The 14,611-nt window shown below is 42.6% G+C and overlaps 1 protein-coding gene across 3 annotated transcripts in view; it reads right to left on the bottom strand.

Annotated features, from left to right (window-relative positions):
• SASH1 (SAM and SH3 domain containing 1) overlaps window positions 1-5,995 on the bottom strand; it is a 293,144-nt gene extending 287,149 nt beyond the window's left edge. For 2 of the 3 annotated variants that reach the window (XM_036316354.1, XM_036316357.1), the window contains exon 1: window positions 5,840-5,995. In XM_036316354.1, the coding sequence (XP_036172247.1) occupies window positions 5,840-5,989 (150 nt within the window). In that variant the 5' untranslated portion in view covers window positions 5,990-5,995. The remainder of the gene's footprint in view (window positions 1-5,839) is intronic. The other variant, XM_036316362.1, reaches the window with a different exon arrangement.
• Window positions 5,996-14,611: the final 8,616 nt, after the last annotated feature.

Genomic DNA, 14,611 nt, shown 5'->3' with positions numbered 1-14,611 from the left:
TAATCAATTTGTTGTATCAATTATTATAACATTTTATCAATGCGGTCTAAGATCAAGTGGACTTTTTATGTATGTTAACTTTCTACTATGGACTGTTACTGTTAAATACCTCTACAGAGTATGTGTCTCCCAATACAACTCATTTTTCACATAGTAGATGGAAATGGATAATCTGTATTGAAGACAAAAGCATACAGGGTGGGGCTGCAGCATCCTCACCAATGTAAGGAAATGATCTTGTTACATGAGCCAATAGCTCCAAGAGTTTGGGGAGGAGGAAGAAAGCCGTCCTCCTCGCCCAAAGAAAAGGAAGCAACCACAGATATATAATTCCTTTCAGGATGATAAGGGGGAAGTAGCACAAGGAGAAATCAAACATAATTCAAGCTTTCCTGTATTTCAAAGAACACAGAGAATCTCTCTTTTCCCTCCAACCTCCAATTCTAAATGCCCTGCAAAATCTCCAACCTTCTTTTATTTTAGTTAAAAGGCTATTTTGAATGCTACTATGCAGAAAGCAGACCTGCCAGGCGAGGCTAGGTCTATATTAAAATTCACTCAATAAAAAATTCTGACTTTCATTAAAATAACTGCTGAAGCTAAAGGAGAGCCAAGAGGTTGACCTTCACATTATTCAAGAGCGACAGCAATCACCTGGCCCTGGCACGCACATGGGTTTCTTGCAAGGATTTCAGCAGGTGTTTTCTGAATCACATCCAGAATCACACTGGACAGAAACGCAACTGAGATTGCCGAAGCCACATCAATAATGATAAGCAGGATGATCGTGGCCCCCTCCCGTCAGCCCTGCGAGCTGGTGGAGTTCACAGCACGACCGCCTACCTGGGAGGCAGTGCTTATGGAGCTTCAAGCCAAGTACCAATGTCATTTTAACATAGTCAAGACAGAGACTCTAACTGAACTAACAGTGCAGGCCAGAGGTCTATGGGAATGAAGTGAGCTTATGAGAGGAAAGTAGACAAGGAAAAACACACACATATTTTTATCAGTAAGTTTCACTTAGAAATCTGGGACATTTGCAATATAAATGTTTACAATATTATATCAGAAATGCTCTATTTTCAAGTGCACTTTTTTGAAAGTACACAAATTTTAATAAAGAGGAAAAGCTAATTCTGAAATATGTTTCTTCTTGGAATTATAAGCAGCAAGTACAATAAAGTAAAATAGAATTCCATCAAGGGCCACAGTTGGGAAATTCTGGATTTCCCCAGATTCCTATGGCAGGAACACCTGTTCAATACCCATTTCGAAAGATGAGCACACTCTCACAAGCTGGCCTTTGCCTTCCTCCAGCTTGCCAGCCTTTCCGGTCTGGTATTCAGGAAACAACTCCAGGCCCGACAGGGAGGGAGAAGAGAGAGGGTCAAGGAATCACAGCAAAGCTCAATTCTAATCCCTGTACTGTTACCAACCTCTTGGGTTATATTGAAAAAGTTGTTTAACTTCCATGGGCCTTAGTTTCTCATTCTGTAAAATGAGAGATTGTTTAGATTAGGAGTCATACTTGCACGGGTCCTGAAAAGTGTTGTGAGATACAGGTAAAGGGAGAATGTGTGCCCCATCTACAGGGGATAACAGTCATCTTTTGATTCTTTTCCAAGGAAATATGTTTCTGGATTGTTATGCCAAAATCTGAATTTTAAGTGTTGGCTCAAAGATGAAAAGACAGACTACTAAAAATACTCTGCAGGTCAAGTAGAACACATCTATGGTCCCTTAAAGTTCTCACCTTCCAGGATTCAACAATTGCCTTCACAGCCACTAGGATTTGTCAGTCTGAACATGCAACCCCTTGATTTGCCCACTTGTTGTGATATCTTATTTCCCTTACAAACTCTCAGGTGAACAGTGTACCTCTTTTCCCAGGAGAGATGTTAGGATAAATGCAACTACGTATATGCGTGGCAAAGTTGGTCAGCAGAAGCTGAAGCATGCTGCCAAGTAACCAGATATCAGAGGAGAAAATTAACTAGAAGTAAAGCTAAGAGAGTGAAGTAGGAAGAAGAAAAATGTTTCAAGTTCAGCACACTCTAGCTAAGAAGAACCTGGGAAATTTAACCACGATATTATTAATCTAGCTGTGACAGAGGAGGAGTCTGGAGGGTACAAAATGTTTCAGGTGGCATGAGTATTGGCTAGGAGAGAAATTTTGGCCTGAACTCTCAGGATGGGCAGTGTTGTCTGGAGAATTTTCTGGAAAGGAACAGGGAGGGAAGTATGAGAAAGGATTGCAAGCTTTAGGAGTAGATTTAAAAGAGTTAGACTTCTCTTTTATCCTGAGCAAAGGTAGACTGTTGCCTAGATAACACAGAAATGATTTGCTAACTGTACATAGTTTTCACTCTACAGGATCTGATTCTTCAACTAGTGTATATTTTTTCCTTAGAAACATGCTTTTTTCTCCCCACTCAACCTCTACCATTCTGGTCTGTGACCACTGTTATTTCACATTTAGGCCCCATAGCAATAGCTTTCTAACAGGCCTCCAGAATCAATATCCAATCTATCTGGATAGACTAATTTTCCTTAAACACTGCTTTTATCATGCCACTCTACTGTTCCATTATCTTCCATGGCTCCCATTGCTACCAAGTCTAAAGTCTGCTTGGCCTTCAGTGGTCCCCCAGACCCACTCAGATTTATCTCTCCCTAGACCCCGACATGCATTTCCTATTCAGTCTCTCAGTACTGTCTCAGGACCAGGGGTGCTTCTGCTTCCCATCATTTTATTCAATGCTAGATGCCCATCATTCTCCTTCAAATCCTGTCCATCTTCCTCAGTCCATTTCCTTCATGAAGCTCATTTGACTTCCCTGACTTTAGAATCGCTATGCCATTTAATGTCTGAACCATGCACTCTGCCATTCAATTACATATTATTTTGTTCTCTAATTGCTCCATGTACAGTATATATATATATATGTTGTCTCTCAATTATACTTGACCTTCGTGAGTGAAGAGCATGCCTTCTTCCTCTGTGTTCTTTGCAGAAAAGTGGAGTAATACAGAGGCTAGACTGAGAAGCACTTACCCAATGCTTTGCTCAGATGAGATCATCTGGAGAAAAGGGATGGGGCAAATGAGGGTTTCAGGCTTGAAATAAGAAAGATGGCTTGGGTCTCTTGGGTGGTGATGAACACATAGAACTACATAGCCAGTTACCATGTCTACTCCCTGCAAATCACATTCACTGCTGACTGCTGCCCACTGTCCATCATCCGGTGCTGACTGCATCCTCATAATTAGCATATCCTGGTTGAAGCTGGCCTGTATAAACATTGTGTAAAGTTGTATGCAGAGCAAAGACCTGGTCTATCAACTGTCCTTGAACATCACACAGTCTTTGGGTATGAAACTGTACTTGAAAGCAAGCTCCAAAATTTGAACTTCCAGGGGCTACCAGAGAGAAGCATTATCCAGCATGGAAGTGAATTTTAAATAGCACGGGCAGTCTGCAAGAGTGCAGATATGCAAGAAGTCCAGTGCACCAGGAACCAAGAGCAAGCAGGGAACTGTCAATGGAGATGCTGCTCTGGTCCTCCAGGCAGAGAAGGCAGCGAGAACATGTCCAACGTTATGTATGACATCGCCAGCCACGGAGGGCAGACGCTTATATTTCTCACTTCCACCTTGCTCAGTAACCTGACAGCGCCAAGCCCATCATTAAATCTCTATGGATCACAATCTATGCAGTTAAGATAATAACATGCTGACCACAAGAGAGGCTGGGTGTGTTAATTATGACAGAAAGACACTGGGAACATATACCAGGGTCTTCAGATTCCATTTCTGTTGATTCACACAGATTTCTGAGCAGCCATTAGACCATAAGGAATTTCAGTCTCTCCTGCCCCGGGCCATGCCTGTCCCTGGGTGTCAGAGCCAGAAGGTAGTCGACCTATTGCACAGCCTGGAAGCAGCTAAGGAGAGACTGTGGAGTTGCTGCCAGCAATGTAAGGCAGTCTCTGGGGCCTCTGACATGGTGGCAAGTGGCCACCCACATGCCAAGGGAAGTGGTGACAACATGTAGCGGCAGAGACGAAGCCAGGGGCCCGAGAGTTTCCAAAAGAGGAGATAATTTTCAAAATGGCAGTTTGAGTAATCAAGGTTTAACACATCAACAGGCAAGCTTGAATGTGCATGATAGGTTTACCTTGCATTTTTTATATTCTCTCATGTGATTGTATCTTACCCGAGAACCTCCTTGGGCAGAGGGCTGGGGGTGTCTAAGTGGAGAAGACCAGTGATGCTTACATCTCATCCTTTTGTGTATTTCCTGAGCTCCAGCTTCTGACTGGGTCCCATGGGCTGCCTTAGGACCCCTGAGCCAATCAGAGCCTGCTGCTATCTCAGCTCCCAGCCCATTGAAGCACAGACTGTCCTTCCTGCCCAGAGGGCTCACAGGAAAACCCTTTTTATTTTTCTATAATTTTTCAAAATGAGCTGCTAATAAAAACAACAAAATTTTAAAAGTCTTAATTTTACAACAGTATAGAAATGGTTGTTTCCAGATTACAACTGGTTATGCTTGTTAAGTAAACGAGTGAATGACTTGGATAAACAAAGGTAGGTGTATCAAAAGCTTGAATATTGACCTGAAAACTGCATCTTTTTAGTTAAACCCAAACAATTCATCCGAAGTCATTTATCACTAATGCCACAGTACTTTTACCCTCCTTCTCCAAACATAAAACATGGCTTGCCAGGTAGATATAGCATGAGCACCTAAGATATCAGAGATAGTGAACATTCTTTAATGAATGGAAGTGATTACTCTGGAAACCAATGTTTAACTTTGCTGTTGGAGTCAACTTCATGTCATAAAAGCAGGTAATACAGATCAAAGTGCAAGAGAAAAAAGACTGATGGGTCACATCGCTGCCACCAGAAGAGAATTTGTTAAACCATCCATTCTAAAAATCACTCATGTTGGCGAGAGAATCTTCTATTTCCAATAAAGTTTAAATTCACATTAGAAAGGAGAAAATAAAATGAAAAATGATACTATGGGGCAGTGAGATATACTAACTGAAGAAGCACTAGACAAGGGGTAGGAGTCTGTGATCCTGTAGCCCAGCCCTGGGTTGTTCAAGCAGAGGAACTTCAGTTTATTCGGCTACACAGTGAGATGACAGCCAGGACCACCAAGGCCTGGGAACCTGCTGCTCTATGAGGCTTTTAAGACTTGACCAATTCATCCCAAGTAAACTCAGTAGTTCTCAATGACATAAAGGGAAATGGCAGTTCTGAACACGCCTAGTTCAAAAACTGTAGAAGTTGGTTTTAGATAGACACTAGACAGACACTCTTATTCTTCTCTCTCTCTCTCTCTCTCTCTCTCTCTCTCTCTCTCTCTCTCTCTCTCTCTCTCTCTCTCTCACACACACACACACACACACAGACACACATACGTGTATATAAAATCTTAAAAGAGTACATTTCAAGAAGATCAAAAGTAACAACCCAACACAAAGTTCCAAGAACTGCTTCATTTGTGTTAAAAACCTAGCTCGATTTTATAACTCCTTTCTGTTGGGGAGTTGATTTGCTTCAGCGAGGTCACATCTTGTGTGCCCATGAGCTGTTCGGTATGATTCATCAATAATTTTAGAAAAATATGCATCCAAACAATTCATCTGAAGTCATTTATCACTAATGCCATTTGGTACGAAGAGGACATGTTTCGCTTTAAAATAATGAGCAAGACTAACAGCACTTTGATTGTAAATTCCCATTTCATCTTAATGTTATGAAAAGCCACAAGGAAAATGCCCAGCATGATGCCCTTGATATTTAAAAAGCTCATTGGACTTACCATTAGTCTGCTCCAGAACTCAGCCTCCCTTGTAAAATGCTCCATACTGAAGGGGTAAATTTCTTGTTCTGCCTTGTCAAACGTGTCACCTGAACTGCTCAAATGACTGAGCACAGCGCTCGGCAAACATGTCAGTCGAGCCACTTTCATAATATTGACGGTTGCATTCTCTCATCGCTGGGAGTCTTGGGAGAAATGGAATTTACATATGTTGGGGTGAGATGGGTGCGGGCATTTCCTATAGCTATGATTCAAAACCAAGATATGTTTCATTCAAGGAGATAATAACATAACTCAAAGGAGAAAAGTATCCCCTAGCATTAGTACCATTTAAGACATGACAATTTCTGTTGCCGAGTACAAAGGCACCACGCCTCCACCACCGTGCCAAGAACAAGCCTACGGTGGGTGGTGCAGGTTCCTTTTGGCATTTTTTTTAATGGCAGACTCTTGTAATTATAAATCTCTCAGCTCACTTTAAGGTGTGCACAGGAATACAAGAATGGGATCTGGAATGCAAGTATAATGTTGCAAGTTTAGGGAGACAACTTTTGGCATTCCTGTGGGGGCGAAATTAACCCAAGTTGAAATTAACCCAAGTCGGCTACTAAATGATTCATCCTCTGTGTACTTTGTTAGAACAGGTCAAGTGTGATTTTAAACAACCACACAAAGTATCTGTGCTTATAATAGTCTCACTTTTTTTCTTACAAGAGACAGGAAAAGAAATAACTTCCTCCAAATAGCCTAGAAAATAAGATCTATAGTTATTCCAGTCTTCATGAGTACTGATCACTCAAATGGCCACTCAAATGACACATATGTTTAAATATGGAAGTCAAACACCCCCTAGCCACCATTCCTGCTGGCTAAAGACAGAAGGGAAAGGAGCGTCTACACCAAGTCTGCTGGGAGAGACCTGGAAGAGCGCTGGTCACTCGTGTCGATGGTCTCACGCCCTTTCCTCATCCCATGAACGTTTCTTGCATATTCAGATCCGGTGAAGTTGTCAAATCTTATGACGGAAGCAAAACTCAAATGCACACACTGCACAGCCTTTAATAAGCCTTCCCCAAATTATCCTAACAGTCCCTTTCTTTGCCAGATTCTCATAACACAGGACTTACTGAGAAGTGACCCTTTACAGTAAAGTTCAGGTCAACAGCTGAACTTGATCTCCACAACCTGGTGTGCAAAACCAGAAGCCAATGGCATATTATTGTTTCAACGCGGAATGTATCACTTTCAGAGTTTTTCTCTTGTGGGGGTACCTCCCCCACCCCTTATTTTAATATGGGTAAGGCTTTCAAAAATGCTTAGTTTTATATAGTTTTCCCCAGGAAAGCAATTATTCATGTCTGGTCCATTTTCTCCATTTCCTTGGTGCCTCAAATTACCATCAACCTTGTCAGATGAACTGCTGAAACACCAAAATAAATAAATAAATAAATAAATTAATTAATTAATAAAATTTACAAACCAAGAGACCCAGGGAAATGGTCAAAGAATAGTTACTTTTCAGAGGGAGAAAGATGATTTTGTTGGGAGGATAATACCTAAAAGTACTTGCTTCCTTTTCTCCCCTGGAACCCCAAGGAAGGCCGCCCTTAATGTATCTACTGCGCGAACCTGTTTTGCGGGTCCTGCCTCACCTCTCACCCCGTGTTTGTGGCCAGGTGAGTCACTGGAGTGCTGTGTGATTCTTCCAAACATGCCAAGAGACTACTTAGGTCTGGCAGGGAGGCATCTCCTTTCCCATTGGAGAAATGTAACGTTCTCCCGGCTTACTATTCATTTCACTGTGTATGGCTGTACACACTTTACAAAATAGACAGGCTTTTGAAAAACTGCACATAAACCTGTGGTTCTAAGTTAAATTATAGATTTTTAAAATTCAAGGATGTCTTGATCCTTAAGGGGACCCCCAGTCACTGCCACCTGTAAGGGGGAAACAACTTTTGCTTTGATACTATCTGCCCCATGAATATTTTACAAGTGTGGGTTATAGACCACGTTTTCTTAAATTGAGAGACACAAGTACAGCCAGTTTGGTTTGTGACTGACTCCACGAAAGCCCCTAGAACACAACACTGACTCCACAGCTAAGTCTTAGTCATCTTTTCACAGAGAGCAGTTATGGGAGCCTTCTTGAAGCTTAGCTACTTCTACTCATTTGCAAACTATTTACAAAAGAGGATGCAAAATGGGTGTGTGTTTTTCCAACAAAACTAAATGCTATTAAAGGCAATCTGTAAAGGATGAAGCAGGGGTGACTTGAAAAGAAGCATTTATTCCCTGCCACTCCATTGCACAAACACAGAGAGTCAGGAACTAAAATCTTCTCTTTATAAAAAGTTCCCTCCATTTCATAAAGGAGAAAAGGATAGATCCTCACATGGCATGCAGTGCTGTGTTTATTGCTACCACACACATGAATAACAATGTTTGGAGGTTTTAATTTAGTTTTTCCCCATCCTCTCGCTCTCTGTATTTTTTTCCTCTTTCCTCCATGCCCCTGTACCTTTGCCTTAGTTCGGCAGAAGTTAGACCTCCCTGCGAGATTTCCTGGCTTTTGGTTTCTAAAAGCCCGATTCCCCAAGAGAAGATAGACTCTGAAGAAAGGAGCACGATGTCTTTGAGAAACAGGCCGTGGTGAGGTGGAGTTATTCACACGAGGAGGAGCTTCTCCTGGTCTGGGGGCAGGGACAGGAAATGAGGTCCCAGAGAGGAGTGGCTCCCTGGCTGGGCCCTGGGAAGGCGGAGGACCCCAGGGAAGAAGAGTTGTGTGTCTAGAGAGGAAAAACTATAGAGCTGGGGCTCACAGCTTCCACAGAGACCCTCATGCCTCAAGAGGACGTAGAAGCAGAAGAGAACTGCTAGGTGTCGAAGGGCCACTGGGGACCTGAGCAGTGCAGTGTTGATGAGACCATGAGAGACCCCACAGCCAAGGCCCCTCACCTTTCTGGCCACTATGTAACCTTCACAACTGATGCAACTCTGGGAAGGAGAGGAGAGCCCAACAATGACAAAAATAAAATGCACAGAGGGCTCAAAGTTGCTTTAAAGGAAATATCAATCAAGTCTCATTTAGTCCTCACCTGAGTAGGAGGACAAGGATTCACAACAGTTCCTCGTTCTGATGCCAAGCACTGAGGTGAGGACTCGGCAAGTCTGCCAGTTTTTTCCTATGTAAGCAGGTGCAGTCACATCGCTGGTGTGACAGCTAGAGAACTAGAGTGTGGCTTACCCCTGGGCTCAAGGTCAGCCATAAGCCTTTGCTCCTTGGGTATCACCTTGGCCCTCACCATTGGGCTCTAGGGTGAGCCGTTTACAGCTGTTGTTTCCACACTCTGCAGATTAAGTGGCACCGGTTGAAACAACAGATGGTGAGATTTCTGATTTAGGAGTGGTCATCGTGTTCATTGCCATTTTAGCGTTTGGACCATCAAAGATAGAGAGCACATCCTGACCAAATAAAATTCTATGGCTGAGAAAAAGATCCATTTAGGATCAACGATCAAAGGCCCTGTAGGAAATGAGCATGGCCCGGTCACCCCATAAGTCAATCTGGCCTTTCTCTTCCAATGTTAAGTGTAGCAGTTCCTGAAATTTATTGTACATATCGCCTATGTCCATTACCAAATAGTTTCTGGGGCCATTGACAGATGCAACTAAAAAATAAAAATAAAATGAGCCCTGTCACGCATGTTGGAGCCTATCTGACAACATAAAACAATATATCCCTTAGTCTCCCCTAAATAATACATAGAAGCATGAACAGAAGAAAACCACAGAATCTTAAACAGACATAACAAGCTGGTAGAAAACATTAACTCCTCACCCTAGGAAGCCACACAGGCGCAGGCAAGGGGAGCCTTCCGTGTCTTCAGAAGGAAGGTACAGAGAACACAAAGAGGAAGTATAATGAATAGCTTCTGTTGTGGGTGGATGATAAACTGTACGCTGAGGCTGTGTTTCCATTTTATTTATGTATTTTTTAATTTTAATTTTTTAAATATATTTTTTATTTATTTCAGAGAGGCATGGAGAGGGAGAGAGAGACAGAAATATCAGCGATGAAAGAGAAGTCATTGATTGGCTACCTCCTGCACAACCCACACTGGGGATTGAGCCTGCCGCCTGGGCGTGTGCCCCAACCAGGAATTGAACTGTGACCTGGTTCATAGGTCGACGCTCAACCATTGAGCCATTTTGGCTAGGCTTTTGTCTCCATTTTAATCTACTATTTCATAAGCAGTACAAGGCGATTGTCAAGGTGTTGTGGCCAGCTGCACCATGTCCTGTACCAGGCTGCCCTTGGGGGACACTACAGGATCTCAGTCTGCATGGAAAGGTGGTCTGCGTTCTTGTCTCTGACAATAGGAGATGGTGAGCGAGGCCAGAAAACAGCTAGCAGGAGGAGGAAAGACCCTCTTAGCACTGAGCAAAAAGAACAACAGCACAAGGGGAGGCCTGAAGGAAAGAGGTAGGGATGCTGGGATACTGCCTGCCTCTGTGACTTGTGTTGGGCATTGCCATGAAGGGTCTCCGAAGGAAAAGGAGAAAGACCTGCTCAGGGGATATACACACGCTGCACACATGTCTTGCTTCCTCTGCAAACTAAAGATTGATTCAGACCTAGCAAGCCTGGTGGTGGTGTGAGAATCTCTTCTGGACACAAACCCAGACATCAGGTCCAATTTCAAGTACATTTAAGGCAACCCTGCAGGCTCTGATCAGTCTCAGGATCAGACTGAACTCCTGACCTGGGAATCACAGCAAGTGCTATGAGTCCCGCTATTGCTACGAGGAGGGGGAAAGAGGAAAAGATTTTGATCTAGAAATTGGAACACATGCCACGTGCTAACACTTTATAAAGCCTAGCATTTTATTATCCTCATAACCCTATGAAGTAGATACTGTTATCTTTTTCTACTGAGGAAGAAACTGAAGTTCAGAGAGTTACCTGGATTTCCCGTGGTCACCCAGTTGGCAATAGCCACCATTGTGAAGACAGTGGATGTGGTTGAAGTGGGAGTAGAAACCATACCTCTCCATGCGCTTAGAGTTTACATACTTATGTAATTGTCCAACAGCAAACAGTTCTCACTCCAATTTTACAAATTAAGAATCTCAGGATGTTTCAATAACATGAAACATTTAGATTTTAAACCAGGATTCAAACCAGGCTGAACTGCTTTTAAAAGTCTGTGGTCGTTCCATGTTATCACAATGCTCTTCTCTCTCTAACTTGTAAATAACCACATTGGTTTCCTGTAGAGGCAGTAAAAGCCCAAACAGACAACACCTAAGAGGGCCTTGGATAAAAAATTAGGAAAAGTTGCTGGGAGCTGGAGCTACTGAAAGGTGCAGGAAAGGCTGATCTCTAGGTTAGAGAGTCCAATTGATTTATTTTATATAAACACAGAAACTGTGCCAAGGTTAAACAAACAGAGGCTGACAACCATGGAAAGTCTGACAAAAATATGTTTTTTTTATTTTTTTTTTATTTTGTGGTAGTTAAAAGTCAAGCACGCAAATTACAGGACTCACAATCTCCAACTCTGTTAAGGCCAGTTCAGTAAACTCAGCCACTGTCCATGGAAGCATAGTTTATGGATGTTAAAACTGAGCTATTGTCAGCATGGATGGACTAGAGGGTGTTATGCTAAGTGAAATAAGGCAGTCAGAGAAAGATAAATACCATATGACTTCACATATATGTGGAATCTAAAGGAATATAAATGAACAAATAAAACCAAAACAGACTCATAGATACAGAGAACAGATTGGTGGCCGCCAGACGGGAGCGGAGTTGGGGGACTGGGTGAAAAAGATGAAGGGATTGAGAAGTACAGATTGGTAGTTACAAAATAGTCACGGGCATGTAAAGTACAGCATAGAGGATGTTGTCAATAATATGTATGGTGCCAGGTGGGTACTGGAAATATCGGGGGAACACTTTGTAAAATATATGATTGTTTAACCACTATGCTGTACACCTGAGACTAATACAAAATTATATTGAATATAACCTGTAATTGAAAAGAAGTGTTAAAACTGAGCTATCTTAAAAAGAGATCCATGTCTCTTTCACATCTAAGGTGCAAGGTGCTATTTAAAAGGATGTGCTAAGTCCAATCCTGTTTGGAGGCAAGAGGAGGAAGACAATGGCTTACTGACATGGAGCCTGTAAAGTAAGAGCACCTACGACCAGGTTGAAGCTCTGCGATAATGGTCTTAGTACTGTATTCAGTTGCTCCATCTGCCTTGAGTGTAAGGCAGGGGTTGATTTGGAAATGTCATAGCAGCACCTGCAGCCACCTGACAAGGGAGATGACAGGCATTTCTCAGCCCACACGCCAATAACAGAATACCAGGTATGGTTCTAGCAATCCAAAGAGGCACCACCATCTTCTTTCAGACTCAATAACCAAGACCTACCAAGGCTCATTCTCTGTATCCTTAACAGTGCCTTCCAATTTCAGAAAGCACCAGGAAGTCCAATTACATTTTTTTTTTTTTGTGGCACACGAGAGCAAATGCAAAGGTAAGCTATTTCTATGTCCTGAACCTAAAATACTTCTGTACTGGGCTCCCAGGAATCAGGGCTTTGGGTACACTGAATGTTGATGCATTTGTGTTTTTCCAGAGCTGGATTGAATAACCATTAATGTTTTTAGTTCTTAGTAAGTTCGAAGGGCTCATTTTGGTTGAAGGAGCACATTCTACATAAAAATGTTATAAAAAAATGTTATAAGTAAAGTGTTGGTTGTGCCTTTTCTGGAATTATTGAAACATAATGAAACCAAAGTGAGTGAGTTGTACAGGACAGGAACAATGTGATGTGAAGGACACCAAGCCAATGCTACTATGCAACAATATGCATGAAGGGAAGCAAACTGAATAGTTTCCTAATAGGAGTGCATACATGCAGTCATACATGAGAAAATGTCAATTATCTTCATAAGCTACACTTTTCTTCCACATCATCTAACTATGCAGCTATACATGTTCAAAATCATATAAATGATTACGTTTAAGTCCAGTTTATTGTAAGCATCACTGTGGACCTTCCCAGGTGGCCCTTTCAGATTTCAAAATAAAGATTTCTCCTACCAATATCAACTCTTTGTGGCATCTATCAAATGAGTGACAGTAAAATACATAGCTAATCCTTTCTGATCTTTAAATTGTGTGTGATGAATAGATTCCTAGTTGAGAGCCCCAAGCAGAAAGGTCCTTAGCAGGGGACTGGCCTCCAGTAGACAGGCACGCATGGTCTCTGCCTTCTCTGGCATACATACAGGCTCTCCTGACATCTGGGCTGCCCCAGGCCCGACTCTCACCACCATGCATGCTCAGAAAGATGTTTTTCTAGGGTCTGGGCAGAAGGGAGACTGGTTTAATTTGTCCTGGCCATTGGCTTCTTGTCAGACAACCAGGTTTCACAGATTGGAATGTGGATCAACAGCTTCATGACCAGGCACATGGCTTCCCAGCCTCCTTGCCCTCCCACTCAAGTTGGAAAACACACACACACATACACACACACACACACACACACACACACACACACACACACACACGGGCCGGCCCGGCTCTAACAGCACTCTGGGGCAGATGTCCCTCATTGTCTAAGGCAGACATGTGCCTCAGGAATCGGGATGTTTACTTCACAAGGCACCAGCACAAGGCAATTTATAAGAAATGCAATTTTACAGAGAGAGGAGAAAAGGACCTATTTGTAATTGATGATGGGGAGGAAAAACTCTGCCTTCGTGTTATTTCAAACTCAAAACCAAGAGATGGATACTGGATAAGTGGCACCGAAGGGGCATTAGTTGCAGATTAGTTTTCCTGACTTACAAAACCTCCCCAAATAATTTAGTAATGAAGACCTCTTCTGTGAACTGTCAACTTTATTTATCGGTTCTACCTCCATTCTGAATCAGAGTCATTTATATACTCTCTGTAGAAGGTGCCACACTCAGCAGAGAACACAGCACGCGTATGGATTTACAGAGGGATGTGTCCTTTAAAGTCAACTAAAACGGCAGTTTTTATCACAAAGAATGTGACCCACAAAAATAGCTTTTTGAATTATTTCAGTGATAGACATACTGTATTTTGGCCCAGTAATCAGTATCATTATTTCTAACAAAGAGTAATATGCCATTCCTCAAAACAGCTTCAAAGAGCAGCCTTACAGCATTATTTTGTGCTGTAAACAAGGTCATTAGGAGACATTGCTGGGCGTTGGCAAAAATAAAATCTGAAAGGGCAGTGTGGTTTGGTGTGAACTCGCCCGGGAGGTGGAAGACCTGGGTCTGGGCTGCCCATCAACTAGTCAGGTGACCTTGGGCAGGCCACGCCCTCACTGCCATTTTCTACCTGTTTCGCAGGGTTTAATGAGATTGCAGTGGGAATGAAGTTCATCTGAAAATGCTCATGGCACCATGTACATATGATGGGACCCCATCACCATACTATGGGATATACCCTTAGCATGAATATGTGGCCCTTCATTCCAGTTCTTGCAGCACAGTTTTTAGGTCAAGGGAACCAGATGTAGGTCACCCACACAGTTCCAAGCCCAAGGAACTGAGGCTTCTCAGCCCACGTCCCAGCTCACTCCCTGCCCTTCTTCCTCTCTCTACTCCACACTAAGTTCCCAACAAAGGGGCTCGTGGTCTCTTGTGGTCCTGATAAAACTCTGATAATGCTGCGCTTTTCAGCTCTTATTGTCCTGTGCTCATTCCATATATTGGG

The sequence above is a fragment of the Myotis myotis genome, unplaced genomic scaffold, assembly GCF_014108235.1.
Source record: "Myotis myotis isolate mMyoMyo1 unplaced genomic scaffold, mMyoMyo1.p scaffold_m19_p_7, whole genome shotgun sequence".
Taxonomy (NCBI): domain Eukaryota; kingdom Metazoa; phylum Chordata; class Mammalia; order Chiroptera; family Vespertilionidae; genus Myotis; species Myotis myotis.
The sequence above is the reverse complement of the archived record's forward strand: the minus strand, read 5'-3'. Positions and strand labels throughout refer to the sequence as shown.